This window comes from Suncus etruscus, chromosome 12, assembly GCF_024139225.1.
Source record: "Suncus etruscus isolate mSunEtr1 chromosome 12, mSunEtr1.pri.cur, whole genome shotgun sequence".
NCBI lineage: Eukaryota > Metazoa > Chordata > Mammalia > Eulipotyphla > Soricidae > Suncus > Suncus etruscus.
Window position 1 is genome coordinate 41,330,226 of NC_064859.1, and position 17,097 is coordinate 41,347,322.

The following is a 17,097-nucleotide window of genomic DNA, read 5'->3' on the forward strand; positions in this document are numbered from 1 at the left end:
GGAAAGGTGCTGGGTCAGGGTTTCCTGTAAGATTGGGGCCCTGGGGCCTAGTACCACTAATTCCAGCTAGTGTCAGATTGACAGTTTCATGTGAGGATTACACAGGCAGAAGGTGCATATGCTGCCAATGGTGTCATCTGGGTGGGAGACAATGGCTCAGTTCTGTGAGCCAGCACATCAGGGCAGCCTCTGGCACAGATCAAAGGGTCTGGGTGGGCATCTGATACATTTTCTGGCCCATGAGCCCTCAAGACATGGGATTTGAACTCAAAGTAGAAAATCTGGGGAGGTTTCCCTAGTGTAGCGACCAAGGCTTTCAGTGTGTGGTACAAAGCCTGGTAGCACTGACTGCTAACCACACAGATGCCCAGTTAAGTCACCTCTGATATACATAAACCCCCACTGTGGGCAGGAGGAACCTTTGGTAAGAAAGAACGCAGGGTCTGATGGGTCAGGGTGGGTAATCTTGAAGGTCTAAGACCCCACCTAACACTTTGAGTCAGTCCCATTAGAGGGGAAAGTTGTTCAAAGGTGCAGAATTGAGACCAAGCACTGTGGCGAAAGACAGAAGCCTCAGCCTCAGTCTAGCCTGTGGGCAGGCAGAGTCCGAGGCAGTGATGAGATCCAGTGACTGGCAGACAGCTGGGACAGTCTCCTCCTGCACTCCGAGCACCAGACACACAATAACCCCTCAGGCCTGGCAACATCAGGACCAGCCTCACTGACCCGGTGGCTGGTCCCACACTATTTGGTTCTTCACCTCCTCAGAAAAGTCATCCTCCAAAGGAGGCCCTTTCCTCTCGGGCCTCTGGGAGGTAACTGGAGTCCCTGAGTCAGGGACATAACAGAGGTTGTAGCTGGAGCTTTATGGCTATTGTTTCCAGGGTGAGAAAGCATACCCCTTTTACACTTTTTCTTTTAAAATGTCTTTCTCTTCAAAATAAAGTTCCTTAGCCCTGTCTTCCCTTTCCCAAATGATATTTAAAAAGAGGAGCAATGAGCCTAGTTTAGAAATTCAGTAAAAAAAAAACCACCTTGCTCGGGCAGCTAGCCCCACATCCACCAGTCAGTCTAGTCCAGGGCTAGCCAACACTGCCTCCAAGCCACAGGTCAGAGGTCGCTGTCAGAGGCCAGATCCCCTGCCAGCTGGAGTTCCTCCAGCTGCTCTGTCAGAGAGGCAGTCTGCACCCCTCCTAGCCTCACAGGCTCCCTATCTTTAGATGGGCCCACTGGGGAGGCCTCCGCAGGGTGAGCGGGGGACCCCGGGCCCTCCTGTCAGATGGTACTTTCATGAGAGGCTTTGTGCAGCAAGGAGTTGCGCTCGTTGAGAAGAACCGTGGTCTCATCCACCACAGGCAGCTCAGACTTCTCAGTCAAGTTCTCTGTGCAAATGGTGCAGCCGTCCAGAGGCAACTGAGGACAGTTCTCCATTCTCGAGGCCAGCAACCCATTCTGGTACTGCTGCCGGGTGATCTGCCAGAGGATAGGACGAGGCTGATTGCGGGCATGGGGTAGTAAATCCCAGCCTGCGACCTGAGAGAGAGGGCCAGCCAGGCTGGAGGCTGAGGAATCAGAGGCAGGGGAACATGACAAGACCGGAGGCAGTCTCCAGAAGCCCATACAGAGGGAAGAGTAAGGAGAGATACAGATGCAAGGAGAAAGTGCAGAGGGCTGATTGCCCAGAGTACCACTACAAACAACCCTCGAGCACCAAAGTAGCCCATGAGCACTGTGGGGGATCCCCCTCAAAAAATAAAAAGACAAAAGAACAAGTCCACAAAGCTCAGGCCTGGACCCTCCATTCTGTGCCAGAAGAAAATGCTGAATCCAGACGCAAATACAGTTACCTGAATAGTGGTACTCACCTTGATATATTGGAGGTCTGTGAGCGCCCGGACACTGAAGTCAGAGATGTACTGGCCTAAGATGGAGCTGCCAAATTGGTTGCTGCTGCCCGCCAGGGGAGCTGGGCTGGAGATGTCCGTGCGGTCTGGGTAACTGAGGGAGGCCGAACGGCTGAGAGGGGTGGTGTGGGATGGGGAACGGTCTGTGGGGAGAGAGAGAGACTGTCAGGTCCAGAGCCTCTAGTCTGAGGCATCCCATGAACATCCTAGAGGCATGCCTCTAACAGGAATGGGAGGCCACTCCAGGACAAGGGCTGAACTTGCTTAAAATGTACTAAGCACTACAGTTGTCCGAAATAAACCAGAAAGCAGAACCAAAGACCCCAAAGGCACGGGAGGACAAAAACCCTAAGCTGCCCACCAGACAACTCAGAGCAACTCAGGACAACTCAGTGGGCTCCCTCCTATAGCAGACAACAGCAGAGCTTCTCTCAGTAATGATGGGGTTCCAACCACATTGTTTTAAATGATATTAAAGGAAAGAACAGGTAGACTGTGTTCTCTTGTGACACAAAACTGCCATCACAACACCCTAAGCAGATCTTGTAAGGCACAGAAAGGTCAGAAATGGATTATGCGGGGCTGGAGCAATAATATAGTATAAAGAAGGTCCTTGCCTTGCACTAAGTCAAGATGACTGCCAGCACCACACAGGGTCCCTTAAGCACCTCCAGGAGTACAGAGACAGGAATGATCCCTAAGCTCCCTGTGTGGTACGATACTACTACCTATTTTGTCTGCTATACCTCCAAATAGCCTGGCAAGCAACCAGGGGCAGCAAATTGGTATCTTGGTATCCAGAGGCCCTGGAGTTCCAGGATGCTTGTTCCCAGTTCCCACCTAAAATGTGAAAGAAGTGGTGGAGGTGGCAGTACCTCTTCCTACCACTATGAGGCAGCATAGCACACACCCCAATTCAGTGGACCACAGACCCTATCAAATATCATCAGCTCTTATTTTTGAGAATACAGAAGACATAAAGTTAACTGTAGCTTATAAAATGCAAAAATAAAGGGGCTAGAGCAGCGGGTACGGATCCTTGCCATGCACATGGAAGATCTGGATTTTCCCTGGCATCCCATGTGGTCCCCTGAGTACCACCAGGAGTAATTCCTGAGTGTACCAGGAGTAACCCCTGAGCACCACTGGGTGTAGCCCCACAACAAGGCAAAAAGCATAAAGAATTATTTATAAAAGCATGCTGACTTTAAAAAAAAACAGGAAATGGAATAAGCTGATTCACTTGGTCAAGTATTAAATTAACAATCAATTAGCCAGTGAAGAAAAGATGTTTTGTACCGGAGTGGCAGAATGGCTACAGGCTTTCTTTCTTTTTTTTTTTTTTTTTTTTGTGGCTTTTGGGTCACACCCGGCAGTGCTCAGGGGTTACTCCTGGCTCCATGCTCAGAAATTGCATCTGGCAGGCACGGGGGACCATATGGGATGCCGGGATTCAAACCAATGACCTTCTGCATGAAAGGCAAACACCTTACCTCCATGCTATCTCTCCGGCCCCGGCTACAGGCTTTCTAAGTGAGAATGATATTAAGTAGTACTCTGACTTTCAGCTTTCAGTCATAAAACTCCAGAAACATAGTTGGCTATTCTATAATTAGGCAGAGAACTATAATTATTAGAGGACTATGTACAAGTATAAGTTATTCTAATTTAAGTAAACATCTAAATTGTACAGAAAATACTAGGGATATTGTTTCTGAAAATATACCAAAATATGGAGTGTTTGTTTCTGAATAGTGAACTATGACGCTTTTTAATTTTCATAGGACTTTACAATTTTCTAAATAATTACATTCAGATAAGAAATATAACAAGGATGGAGGCTGGAGAGATAGCACAGCGGTGTTTGCTTTGCAAGCAGCTGATCCAGGACCTAAGGTGGTTGGTTCAAATCCCGGTGTCCCATATGGTCCCCGTGCCTGCCAGGAGCTATTTCTGAGCAGACAGCCAGGAGTAACCCCTGAGCGCCACCGGGTGTGGCCCAAAGAACAAAAAAGAGAGAGAGAGAGAGAGAGAGAGAGAGAGAGAGAGAGAGAGAGAGAGAGAGAGAGAGAGAGAGAGAGAGAGAGAGAGAGAGAGAGAGAGAGAGAGAGAGAGAGAGAGAGAGAGAGAGAGAGATAGCATGGAGGTGGGGTGTTTGCCTTGCATGCAGAAGGTCGGTGGTTCAAATTCTGGCATCCCATATGGTCCCCCGAGCCTGCCAGGAGCGATTTCTGAGCATAGAGCCAGAAGTAACCCCTGAGCACTGCCTGGAGTGACCCAAAAAACAAAACAAAACAAAAATATATATATAACAAAGGGGGCCGATGAGATAGCACGGAGGTAAGGTATTTTTGCCTTGCATGCAGAAGGACCGTGGTTTGAATTTCGCCATCCCATATGGTCCCCCAAGCCTGCCAGGAGCAATTTATGAGCATAGAGCCAGGAGTAAACCCTGAGCACTGCCGGGTATGACCCCAAACCCCCCCAAAAAACAGAAACAAAAACAAGAAATATAACAAAAAATGTGGGGCCCGAGAGATAGCACAGTGATAAGGCATTTGCCTTCCACACAGCTGACCTGAGATGGAGCCAGGTTTGATTCTAGGTATCCCATATGGTCTCCTAAACCTGCCAGGAGCGATTTCTGAGCTTAGAGCCAGGAGTAACCCGAGTGCTGCCTGGTGTGGCCCCAAAACCAAAAACATAAAGACAAGAAATATAACAAAAAATGAGAAGTTTTATTTGGCAATTCCATTTCTTTTTTGGGGGGGGGGCGGGTCACACCTGGCAGCACTCAGGGGTTACTTCTGGATCTGCAGGAAATCGCTCCTGGTAGGCTCGGGGGACCATATGGGATGCCAGGGATCAAACAAGGGTCCAGGTTGGCCATACAAGACAAATGCCCTACCACTGTGCTATCTCTGGCCTTGTCCTTTACTTTTTTTAGAAATGGAATTGCTGGGGCCCGAGAGATAGCTTGGAGGTAAGGCATTTGCCTTGCGTGCAGGACAGTGGTTCGAATCCCAGCATCCCATGTGGTCCCCCAAGCCTACCAGGAGCGATTTCTGAACATAGAGCCAGGAGTAACCCCTGAGCGCTGCAAAAAAAAAAGCTCAGCAAAAGCCAGAAGTAGCAACTGTCCCTGCCCTGAACATAGTTAGACTGGGGTATCAGTCCTCATTATGAGAAAAAAAGAGAATCACTGAATTCCAGTGAAATGTCGCACTATCTAACTATCTCCAACAATTCCTATGTGGGTACAAAGACTTTTCCCACTTCATACCAAGAAACCAAGAAAGACAGACAGGGATGTCAGTCCCTGGGATCCAGAGGCTGCACAGATGCTACCCAACAAACGCTGGCAGCAATGCATCAGTTCATGTCCCCTCCTGCAGACAGACACCAGCATCCCAAGGGCAGGCAAGGGAAGGTGGTGATTTTTCAGAGAAAACTGTGAGAAGTGGCATGATTCTGCCAACAGTGGCCTTTATCTGGGTTCTGAGCTACCACACTCACACCTGTAGGGGATCAGCCCTGGGGTACAAGTGTCTTTTCTTCAGGCATAAGACAAAGCCATACAAGCCCCATGGCCCTGGCCAAGCACAGGGAATACGTAGTGTTGGCTTGTTCTCATATTTGCTTTTTGTTGTTTGTGTGTGTTTTATTATGATCGTTGTTGTTTTGCAGTGTTAGGGATCAAAGCCAGGGCCTCACACATGCAAGGTAAGTGCTCTAGGGATCATCCCCAAAGATGAACAGCCCCAAGGTGTGCAGTAGAGGTGGGAGGCGGAAGGCAAGAGCAGTTGCAGTGCACAGGCTCAGGCACCAGGTGGCGGTGAAGAAGTTTCCAGTCATGCTGGATTACCTGAGAGCCAGGACAGCAGGGAGTTCCGCTTGCCAGGCGGACACCCAGCCTGGGCTGAAGGTGCTGGAGCAAAAGAGGGAAAGGTCAGCTGATGGGGGGTGAGGTGCGTAATGGGAACAGGGCTGGAGCTCAGAACAGGGATGGAAAATTGAGCTAATGAAGGAGATGGGGTTCCCTATGGATAGGTGGGCACAGAAGAATTAGGAACATGGCTCTGAAAGGGGGTTTGTGAACCCCAGCAGTCCCACAGCCCCCAGAAGTGATCTCCTTCTATCAGTCCCTTCCAAGTGGTCACTGAGGAGCTGGTAAAAGGACCAAGCCAAAGCCTGACCCGGGTGGCAGAGACATCATGCTGAGGAGAGTGGGCAAAGTACTGTCCCCAGCAGCCTGTGCTGTGAATAAGGCCCCCAACTGGAGAGTAGGAGACACTGGTAAGGGGCAGGGGTGGGGAACAAGGTGTCTAGCCAGACCCAAACTCAAATCAGGATTTCTGGACTCATATTTTCCCGTCCCTTTGCTTCCCCTGGCTCCCACAGAACTGCAGAGTTTAGGGTTCTGCCTCATCTGGATCTGTGCAAGGACAGCACAGGGGACCAGAACTATACAACGTTTGCCTGCCCAAAGCCCCACTGTAAGGTTCTGGGAACCCTGTAATGAATGCAACTCAACTGGTCCTCCAGCACAGTGCCCTGGACAGTACTGGAGAGAGAGAAGGCTCCTGGGCAACCAAGGGACCTTCCTGGGACTGTTCATACCCTCATAGAGGAAGGCTAGCCTTGCTGCTAGACCTCAAGTGCTCCTGACCCAATACCCCACCCCAGTTTCTACAAGGAGGCCCCGTGGCCTCTGTCCACCTGCACCTTCTCAGTCACTGCCCATTGCTGCTTCAGTCACCAGTAGGCTCAGTTGTTCTATAGCTTAAACACCCCTGCTCAAAGGTCAATAAGTGATTCCTACATTTCCTTTCTTCTCATTCCTTTTTTTTTTTTTTTTTGCCACACCCCACAGTGCTCAGGGGATCATATGGGATTCCAGGAATTGAACCTGGGTTAGCTGAGTGCCAGGCAAATGCCCTACCTGCTGTTTCATCTCTGACGCCTCCTTTTCTTTTCCCCACACCCATATTGAAGAGCAAAGCCAGGGGTTCATTGCATGCAAGGCAAGTGCTCAAAGTGCTGACTATATCTCAGCCTTGACTTTCTTGCCACTTCCTATCTCAGACAAATTATCTGATTTGCCAAAGCTGCTCAGGGAGTCCTTCCTCCCCTGAATCTTCCTGGTCCCCTTGCCCCCCCTGGATGTGCTCTCAGAGTCCCTCACCAACTCTTGAGTCCATCCTGCAGTCTCCTTCACACCAGGGCCAGACTGGCCCTCACTGGCCTTCCTATCCCCTCACCCGACCTTGGATAGGTGTAGCCCTAGGTTCTAGGGTGCTATTCAGCCCTCCAGCCCTGCTAAGGCCACACAAGTAGAACAGCCACTCACCTGAGGGGACTGAGGCCAGCGCCATGGTGCCATAGTAGGAGAAGGCACCAGTCTCGAACTTCATGTTCTCCTTCCCGGCCTCCACTTCTACCTTGCCCTGCAATGACACAGTGCCAGGGACATTGGGTGAGAAGGAAATGCAACTGAGAACAGAGGCCAAAGGGAGGGCACCACGGGCCATTGGAAGAAAAGATAAAATCCTAGATGACCTGTGAGGGATGCCCGCAGGGGAGATGGGGCTCAAGGCAGATGCTGGGGGGGCGGCATTCCATTTCAGGCAGTGGTACCCACCTGCAAAATGAGGATGAAGTAGTCAGCTGGCTTGTTCCGCGTGTACAAGTAGTGGTGGACATAGTGCTTGTTGTGGTCATCAAACTTGAGCTCCTGGATGACGTCGGGGTACTTGAGCAGCCGCAACAGAATCTTCTCTGATATCAGAGAAGGGCTGAACTGAGGCACCTCTGCAAGGAGAGACAGAACTGCAGAGGGGCCAGCAGTGCCCAAGAGGCAGCCACATTCCTGGCTCTACCTGCACGACACCCCCAGCAAAAGGAGCCTGCACAGAGGGGCTACACAGAAGCTACCACCTCTCCAGCTCCTCCTATCCATGGAGGCTGAAGCTCTAGGTCCTTGTGGCTACAGAGATGATGCATGGAATGCATCAAGGTCACATTCAATAAGTGTCAAATAAATGTTAATAAGTGTTACCATTTGGAGCTGGAGTGATCCCTGAGCACTGCCAGGTGTGGCCCAGAAACAAAACAAAACAAAAAGTTACTTTCTACCATCCATACCATGGAAATTCTGGCAAAAAGTAAATAAATAAGGGACCGGAGAGATGGCATGGAGGTAAGGCGTTTGCCTTGCATGCAGAAGGACGGTGGTTCAAATCCCGGTATCCCATAGAGTGCTGCCAGGTGTGACCCAAAAACAAACAAAAAAGGGAGGGAGGGAGAGAGGGAGAGAGGGAGGGAGGGAGGAAAGGAGGGAGGGAGGGAAGGGAGGGAGGGAAGGGAGGGAGGGAGGGAGGGGGGGAGGGAGGGAAGGGAGGGAGGGAGGGAGGTGGGAGGGAGGGGGGGGGAGGGGGGAGGGAGGGAGGGAGGGAGGGAGGGAGGGAGGAAGGAAGGAAGGAAGGAAGGAAGGAAGGAAGGAAGGAAGGAAGGAAGGAAGGAAGGAAGGAAGGAAGGAAGGAAGGAAGGAAGGAAGGAAGGAAGGAAGGAAGGAAGGAAGGAGGAAGGAAGGAAGGAAGGAAGGAAGGAAGGAAGGAAGGAAGGAAGGAAGGAAGGAAGGAAGGAAGGAAGGAAGGAAGGAAGGAAGGAAGGAAGGAAGGAAGGAAATGAACCATCATACCCTGATCGAATGAAGGCCTGGCCAGAAGCTCTGTAAGCCCCTAAATCAGAGGACAAATCCTATAGGACCAACTTGGGCAGGCAGGGCTCATGGATAATGGCAAGAGAAGGGGTCAGTTCATGGGGTGTTTGGGTCAGGCTAGGGTTGTGCTACTCAGGCACCTCCCTCTTCAGGGCATATTCAGAGTGGGGGCATCCGGGACTGTGGTGCCATGGTCACCCCATGGAAATGGAGTGAGGTCGCCCTCCTTTGGCTCTTACCTGTCGCTAGGAAGCGATGTGCAGCCAGGAGCAGCTGGGGGGAAATTTTCACCTTAAGTTCATTATCAGCATCCTTGAAGGCAGAGAAGTCACGTTTGTTCTTCTCAGAGACCCTCTTCCGGCTTCTGTTGTCAGCTGAAAGAGATGAAGTCTGGAACTGAGGGTGTGGTCCTGTGTGTGGGATCCTGCCCTCAGGGTGGACAGCAAATCAACTCCTCTCAGTACCAGCAAAGAGGACTGGCTCCCCATGTCTCTGCCTTTCCCACACCTGCAATGGGAGGAGGAGGAGCCGGGCCAAACAGGGGAACTCACTGTACATATCTGATTCATCCAGGATCTCAGATTTGATGATCTCCTCAATGACGTCTTCCAGAGTGACCAGGCCTAGCACCTCGTAAAAGGGGTCGCCCTCACCCTCGTTGTTCACCTTCTGCACGATGGCCAGATGGGATTTCCCTGTGGGGGGGAAGGAATCAGAGAAGAATCAGTTGGGAGCAAAGGGACTGCTCAGGAGATTGTGACCAAACACAGACACATTTGAGGGAGGTGGGGTCAGGAAGGGTTCTCCCCCACTGGAAGGGTTCTGGATTTCCTGAGCTTATGCTGCAAGCAGACATTTTTATGAAAAAGAAAAGCAGAAGTACTTTTACACAGAAGAGCATTTAATGAAGGAGAATATGTTTTGACACAATGGAAAGGGCTAGGCCCACCATGGCAAAGTCCAGGGCAGGCAAGGCCCACAGGACACGGGGTGGAGGGTCAGGGGTTAGCAGAGTGCGGCTGCCAGTCATAGGGTGTCCCAGAGGGTCCAGTGTTAACTGCCTTGCCTGAGACAAGGGCTCGGTTTCTGCATGCTGGAACCAGGTCATCGAGGCTGTAATTCAACAAGGGTACCCCTAAACCTCAAAAGTTAGAGGAGACCCAAGTATGGGGAATATGAACACACCACAGAAGCTTGGGGGGATGGGGAGAGGACTTCTGCCCTGCCCTCTAGCCCTTCATCCCCTCAGTTTGTGGCACCAGGGCAGGGCTAGGCTCACATTCAGGCTGACAAAAGGGTCACAGCTGAGGAACGAAGCCTCAGAGATGGAGAAGGGTAAAGAAGAAAAACAGAAGCAAAGCAACTTAAATGGAACATCAGCTTTAACAAACCCAAGCAGAAGCCACAGATTTCAATAGAGATGGAGCGTGAGTGCCAACCAGGGGCAAGAGGCTGCTGGAGAATGCGGCTGAGCCAGTTAGATGAAAGGTGGAATGAAGCTCAAGATGCATTTAGTGAACATTCAAGTTCTGGGACCGAACAAATAGTGCTATCTGCCTGCAGAGAGGTGGGGGAAGTCTGAAGTGCAATGGAAATGTCTGGAAGAGGTGCAAGTAATCACCAGTGAGGCTGTGGGGGAACTTTTGGGATATTGGGAGGGGTGATTGATCATTAATCCTTACTCTGTGACCTCCAATAATATTCTATTGAATGGGCATGGTTTACTTCTAGTCTAAAAGATCATTTTTTTGTATGTAGTACAGGGGATTAAACCTGGGGCCTTATGCTTGTAAAATACAAGATCTACCACTCAGCTGTATCCTAGTCCATATGTCCATACATGTGTAGCTAGACAGACAGACGACAGACATCCAAACAGGATTTGCCTTTATTTTGGGGCCATAGTTGAGTGACCAACCTCCCAGCTCAGTGCTTGGGGGAAACTCCTGGAGTGCATGCAGTGATCTCCAGATCTCCAGCAAGCAATGCATATGCTCCAACTCACTAAGCAACTTCTGTGTGTGTGTATATTTGAACATTATTACACATTATATAATATGCATTTGATACATATTAAACATATATTTTGGTCCACACTTGAAGACTGGAACATAAAGTATATGCACTCAGCCATTTGAACCTTCTCTCTGGTATACCCATATATATAAACATGTATGTGTGTATATATATTTATTTTTGCTTTTTTGGGGGGGCACATGGTCAGGGCTTACTCCTAGTTCTGTCCTTAATGGGTTCCTTAGTGGGTTGGTGAAACCATATGGGTGCCAGGGATTGAACCCAATCAGTCATAGATAAGGCAAATGCCCCACCTGCTGTACTATTGCTCTGGCCCCCCAAATATATATGTTTTAATTGAAACAAAGTCAAGGGGAATAAAGATGATCTAGGTGAGAGTCTAGGATGAGGCAACCCCTCTGTGCAAGCCCCAAGGATGGGGTGTATCTTTTAATGTGACTCAGCTAGCTGAGAACAAATCTCCAGCAGAGAAAAGGCAACGTTTCAAAGTGAGATAAAATTCTCCCTAGTGAGGAATCCACAGGCTCAAACAGCAAACTGTCCCATCTAGGGTTACACTGGATCCCACAGGGAAAGTCGGTTTCTCAAGGGGCAGACTTGTCCCTCAGCCTCTTGAAGACCCTCCGCAAGCCTTGATGGGCAGCCTCAACTGAAGTCTGCACTGGATAGGGGGACAGGCAGGCACCTCTCAGGGTCTGCAGAAGAACAGCTTGGAGCATGGGGGCTGAATGCGGCTGGCTGGGGCTGAGGGTGGGGGAACACAAAGATGCCAGATTCGAAGTAAATCAGTTACCCTTTGCTGAAGAGCAGGCTGTCAGCTTTTCTCTAGCTAATCTGTGCAGAGGTGGCTATGATCTGTGGCAGGAACCAATATGACACCGTCATGGGAGGGGTCACTGTTCTGTGAGTTAGTGAGTGAGCTAGAGCAAGAGAGCGAGTGAGCAAGCGAGAGACAGAAATTCTGTCAGTCTGGCTTCACCTCTCAGATGGATGCCTTAAAAGCAGCTCCTTTCCCAGACCTCCTAAAGCAGGGGTCTCACACTCATGGCCTGCAGGCCATTTGTGGCCCTCCATACAACATTTTGTGGCCTGCAGCCAGCCTTCAAATATCGCAGTATTATTCGCTTACCGAATTATTGCAATAAAAATCGCATTGAACATTCGCATAACCTGAGCAGTTCCCTTTGGGGTATGCAAATGTTTAATGCGATTTTTTTTCTTACTGAGATTTATTGCGAATATTCAGTAAGCAAAATCCCTTATGCGGCCCTGCTTCACCTTGACTTTGCCTCCTGCGACCCCCAGGTAAATTGAGTCCTAAAGCCAAGGATTTTTTTTTTTTTTTTTTTTTTTGGTTTTTGGGCCACACCCGGCAGTGCTCAGGGGTTACTCCTGGCTGTCTGCTCAGGAATAGCTCCTGGCAGGGGGCTGGAGAGATAGCATGGAGGTAAGGCGTTTGCCTTTCATGCAGAAGGTCATCGGTTCGAATCCCAGCGTCCCATATGGTCCCCTGTGCCTGCCAGGAGCAATTTCTGAGCATGGAGCCAGGAATAACCCCTGAGCACTGCCGGGTGTGACCCAAAAACCACAAAAAAAAAAAAAAAAAAAGAAATAGCTCCTGGCAGGCACGGGGGACCATGTGGGACACCTGGATTCGAACCAACCACCTTTGGTCCTGGATTGGCTGCTTGCAAGGCCCTAAAGCCAAGGATTTTGTGCAAGTCCCAGGGCCCCTCATCTAAGACTTTAAACAAAAGACCTTCCCTGGGGCTGGGAAGATAGGACAATGGGTAGGGCACTTGTCTTGCACACAGGTGACTCAGATTTGGTCTAAGTCACATGATCCCCTGAGCACCACCAGGGTGATCCCTGAGCACAGAGCCAGGAGTTAATCTTGAACAATGCAGGTATGGCCCAAGAACCAAATAAACCAAATAAAAATATTTGTTTGCTTTTAGGCAATACTCACTAGTACTCAGGGGTTACTCCTGGTAGGTTCAGAAGACCATATGGGATGCCAGATATAGATCCTAGTCAGCTGTACTATCTATCACTCTAGCATCAAGCCAAATAAAAATGTAAAAGAGCCCTTTAATGTTTGCAGTACAGCACTCGATCATGACTCCAGACTCACACACAACTGCTGTCAATAAGCAGCTGCCAGAACCAAAGTCACTGATAGGGTAGAAGCCAAAGAAAAAGTCTCATTGGACAGGGACTAAAAGAAGGAAGATGAACCGGTCCTCCCACCCAGATAGGCCTTCCCATTGTAGCCTACCAAAGAAGGTGGAGATGGAGAATCTAAGCCCCGCAGAAGCCCAACTGAGAAGCTGCTTTCAGAACCTCCTGCAACTTTCTTTTAGGTTCATCTCTTGACCCTATTTGCATTGGTCATTCCATTGCTGGTTAAACAATGTGTTCTACCTGTATGGATCTTAATAGCTACTCTTTTGATCTATGGCCCACTGCAAAGACATAATTATTTATCCAACTTTAGTGGTTAATGTTGTAGGTGTACCTATCTGAGACCCTGGATCTAGGTGTAGCTACCCAAGACCCCTCCCAGAAATGGGTGGGTCTCAGGTAGCTACACCTAGATCCAGGGTCTCAGATAGGTACACCAAATCCATCGCCATCCACCGCCATCCAGCCCCATCGTTAATTATTTAATGCAACAAATGTTAGTTTGCACAGTTCTAGGGAAATACATGTTACATTTTTCATGCTTCTCAGTTATCCTAGTGAATGTTTTCCAATTTCTGTGATGCTTGATTGTGTATATTATTCAGCAATTATTCTCAAATTATGTCTGATAAAATGTTCTAATGTCTTTGTCCACAGAAGTCAATGGAAAATGGATACTATAGACTCTTATTACAGTACTCATTATAAGCTTTTTTTTTCCGGTGGCGGCGCCGCGCAGTGTGGACGTCTTGTCTCTTGTCGCTGCCATGCCGTCTAAAGGGCGGCTGCAGTCCGTGCAGGTCTTCAGACGCAAGAAGACGGGGCCACGTGGCACACTGCAAGCAGGGCAATGGCCTCATCAAGGTGAACGGGCAGCCCCTGGAAATGATCGAGCCGCGCAAGATGCAGTACAAGCTCCTGGAGCCTGTTTTGCTGCTGGGCAAGGAGCGATTTGCCGGTGTGGACATCCGCGTCTGGGTAAAAGGGGGTGGTCATGTGGCTCAGATCTATGCCATCCGCCAGTTCATCTCCAAAGCCTTGGTGGCCTATTACCAGAAATATGTGGATGAGACCTCCAAGAAGGAGATCAAAGACATCCTCATTCAATACGACCGGACCCTGCTGGTAGCTGATCCCAGGCGCTGTGAGTCCAAAAAGTTTGGAGGACCTGGAGCCCGTGCTCGCTACCAGAAATCCTACCGATAAGCTGGTCTCCCTGTTGGTTCATCTTTCTAATAAAGGGTTTTGGGACTTGCCGTTAAAAAATAATAATAATAATAATAATATTTTAGTAGGGGCCAGCGTGGTGGCGCTAGAGGTAAGGTGTCTGCCTTGCCAGCGCTAGCCTAGGACGGACTGCGGTTCGATCCCCTGGTGTCCCATATGGTCCCCCAAGCCAGGAGCGACTCTGAGTGCATAGCCAGGAGTAATCCCTGAGCGTTACCGGGTGTGGCCCAAAAGCCAAAAAAAGAAAAAAAAAAAAAGAATATTTTAGCAAACTTATTTTCAAACTATATATATCTGCAGAGATATTCTTTTTTTTTTTTTTTTTTTGGTTTCTGGGTCACACCTGGCAGTGCTCAGGGGTTACTTCTGGCTCTATGCTCAGAAATTGCTCCTGGTAGGCTCAGGGGACCATATGGGATGCCAGAATTCAAACCACTGACCATCTGCATGCAAGGCAAATGCCTTACCTCTATGCTATCTCTCTGGTCCCTGCAGAAATATTCTTATGGTGGGAAGTTCATGTAAAAGGAAACTGGATGCTATACACTCGTATTACAGTGCTCTGTGTAAGAATGTTAAGAATTCTCAAATAGGGCCCGGAGAGATAGCACAGCGGCGTTTGCCTTGCAAGCAGTCGATCCAGGACCAAAGGTGGTTGGTTCGAATCCCGGTGTCCCATATGGTCCCCCGTGCCTGCCAGGAGATATTTCTGAGCAGACAGCCAGGAGTAACCCCTGAGCACTGCCGGGTGTGGCTCAAAAACCAAAAAAAAAAAAAAAAGAATTCTCAAAGTATATCTGCAGAAAGGTTCTAATGTTTATATTTAGAGAAGTCTCTGACAAATTTTTGTGATATTATAAGACAAGGATATAGGAAAAGCGGACTATGAGAATAATGTATGCATAATTTAGATGATGTGCATATGATGCTTTTTTAAATTTTTTTTTTTATTTTTAATTATGAGAACAAAGATGCAAAGAAAGAGGACAAGGTGAAAAAGCCGGCTCCCTGTGTGTGACACCAGGCGGGGAAAATCCGCGAAAGTACACTGGCCCAGTGGGGCCCAACTGTGAAAAACTGTGAGTGTGACCTGTCTATGTCTGTCTACTGTCCTCTTGCGTGAAACTCTTGCGAGTGGGGCAAAAAGAGGCTCCAGAAACCTCGCTCGCCCAGATGCCATTTTCAGGGAGGGACTACAGAGCATGAAAACCGGCTAAGCTTTGCAAAAGCCGGCTCCCTGTGTGTGACACCAGGCGGGGAAAATCCGCGAAAGTACACCGGCCCAGTGGGGCCCAACTGTGAAAAACTGTGAGTGTGACCTGTCTATGTCTGTCTACTGTCCTCTTGCGTGAAACTCTTGCGAGTGGGGCAAAAAGAGGCTCCAGAAACCTCGCTCGCCCAGACGCCATTTTCAGGGAGGGACTACAGAGCATGAAAACCGGCTAAGCTTTGCAAAAGCCGGCTCCCTGTGTGTGACACCAGGCGGGGAAAATCCGCGAAAGTACACCGGCCCAGTGGGGCCCAACTGTGAAAAACTGTGAGTGTGCTCCGCTTCGCTACGCGGCCGTGCACTCTTTCTAAGGAAAGAACTCCATTGCAACAAGAAGGAAAAATCACACTAAGAACGGCGCTATATCACAGAAGCAAACATTTCTCTCCGGACTGTCTTCTCTGTTGCATGCTCGGGCCTAAGATTTGACCCAGTGTGAGGCTTCATCCACGGAGGACTCCCCTCCCTTAGAGGCAAGTCAGCCCATCCAGAAAGGGAGGAGCCAGAGGAATGTGCTACCTGCATCATATAGACAATGAATACAATCACAACACGTAGAAAAACCCACAATACAAGTGTGACAATGGGGAAACAACGCAGGCCAGCATCAGACATAGAGAATGAAGATGACAATTCTGAGGACCAGATAATGACCAACCAACTAATCAACCTCTCAGATAAGGACTTTAGACTAGCAATATGGAAGATGCTCAACGGACTCCAAGAAACCATGGATCGAGTTGAACAGAACACTAATAAGAACCAAGAAAATATGAAGACAGAAATCACAAAACTCCAAACTGAAATAACATGTCAACTAACAGTACTGAAAAAGTCAGTAAACGAAGTGAATGACAAAATGGATAAGCTCTGGGACAGGGTATCAGAAGCTGAGAATAGACTTGGTGCTGTGGAAGATGAGATACATAACAATTCCATACAGCAGGAGAGATTGGACAAAAAACTTAAAGCAAATGAGCAGACAATGGAAAAATTAGTCAAAGAATGGGAACAGATGAAAATAGAAGTCTATGATAAGATCAACAGAAACAACTTAAGAATCATTGGAGTCCCAGACACCCAGGAAGAAAATTTCCAGGAAGAATCAACGGTCAAGAACATCATTAAAGAGAAACTTCCAGGGGCCGGAGAGATAGCATGGAGGTAAGGCGTTTGCCTCTCATGCAGGAGGTCATCGGTTCGAATCCCGGCGTCCCATATATGGTCCTCCCGTGCCTGCCAGGAGCAATTTCTGAGCCTGGAGCCAGGAATAACCCCTGAGCACTGCCGGGTGTGACCCAAAAACCACAAAAAAAAAAAAAAAAAGAGAAACTTCCAGAGCTAAAGAATATATGTGATCAAATCCTTCATGCCCGAAGAGTACCAACCAAAAGAGACCCCAGAAAAACCACCCCAAGACACATCCTAGTCACAATGACAAATCCCACAGAGAGAGACAGAATTCTGAAAACAGCAAGATCAAAAGGGGAAATCACGTTCAAGCAAGCTTCCCTGAGATTTACAGCAGACCTGTCACCAGAAACACTCAATGCCAGAAAGCAGTGGTGGGATATTGTGACAAGACTGAATGAAATGAATGCTTCACCCAGAATACTATACCCAGCAAAACTCACTTTCCGGTTTGACGGAAGAATACATGGCTTCACAGACAAAAAACAGCTCAGAAACTTCGCAGACACAAAACCAGTCTTAAGAGAAAAACTGAAAGACCTAATCTAAGACAAGACTACCCA

General features: G+C 48.9%; 1 protein-coding gene and 1 pseudogene across 2 annotated transcripts in view; one reads left to right on the top strand and one right to left on the bottom strand.

Annotated features, from left to right (window-relative positions):
- Window positions 1–227: 227 nt before the first annotated feature.
- Window positions 228–17,097, bottom strand: part of CNNM4 (cyclin and CBS domain divalent metal cation transport mediator 4) — a 55,609-nt gene continuing 38,739 nt past the window's right edge. Inside the window, exons 2-8 of one of the 2 annotated variants that reach the window (XM_049784837.1) lie at window positions 9,177–9,320; window positions 8,865–8,999; window positions 7,546–7,715; window positions 7,255–7,351; window positions 5,770–5,832; window positions 1,866–2,047; window positions 228–1,473 (exon numbers count right to left, since the gene is read on the bottom strand). In XM_049784837.1, the coding sequence (XP_049640794.1) occupies window positions 1,276–1,473; window positions 1,866–2,047; window positions 5,770–5,832; window positions 7,255–7,351; window positions 7,546–7,715; window positions 8,865–8,999; window positions 9,177–9,320 (989 nt within the window). In that variant the 3' untranslated portion in view covers window positions 228–1,275. The remainder of the gene's footprint in view (window positions 1,474–1,865; window positions 2,048–5,769; window positions 5,833–7,254; window positions 7,352–7,545; window positions 7,716–8,864; window positions 9,000–9,176; window positions 9,321–17,097) is intronic. The other variant, XM_049784838.1, reaches the window with a different exon arrangement.
- LOC126024436 (40S ribosomal protein S16-like) lies at window positions 13,599–14,130 on the top strand (annotated as a pseudogene).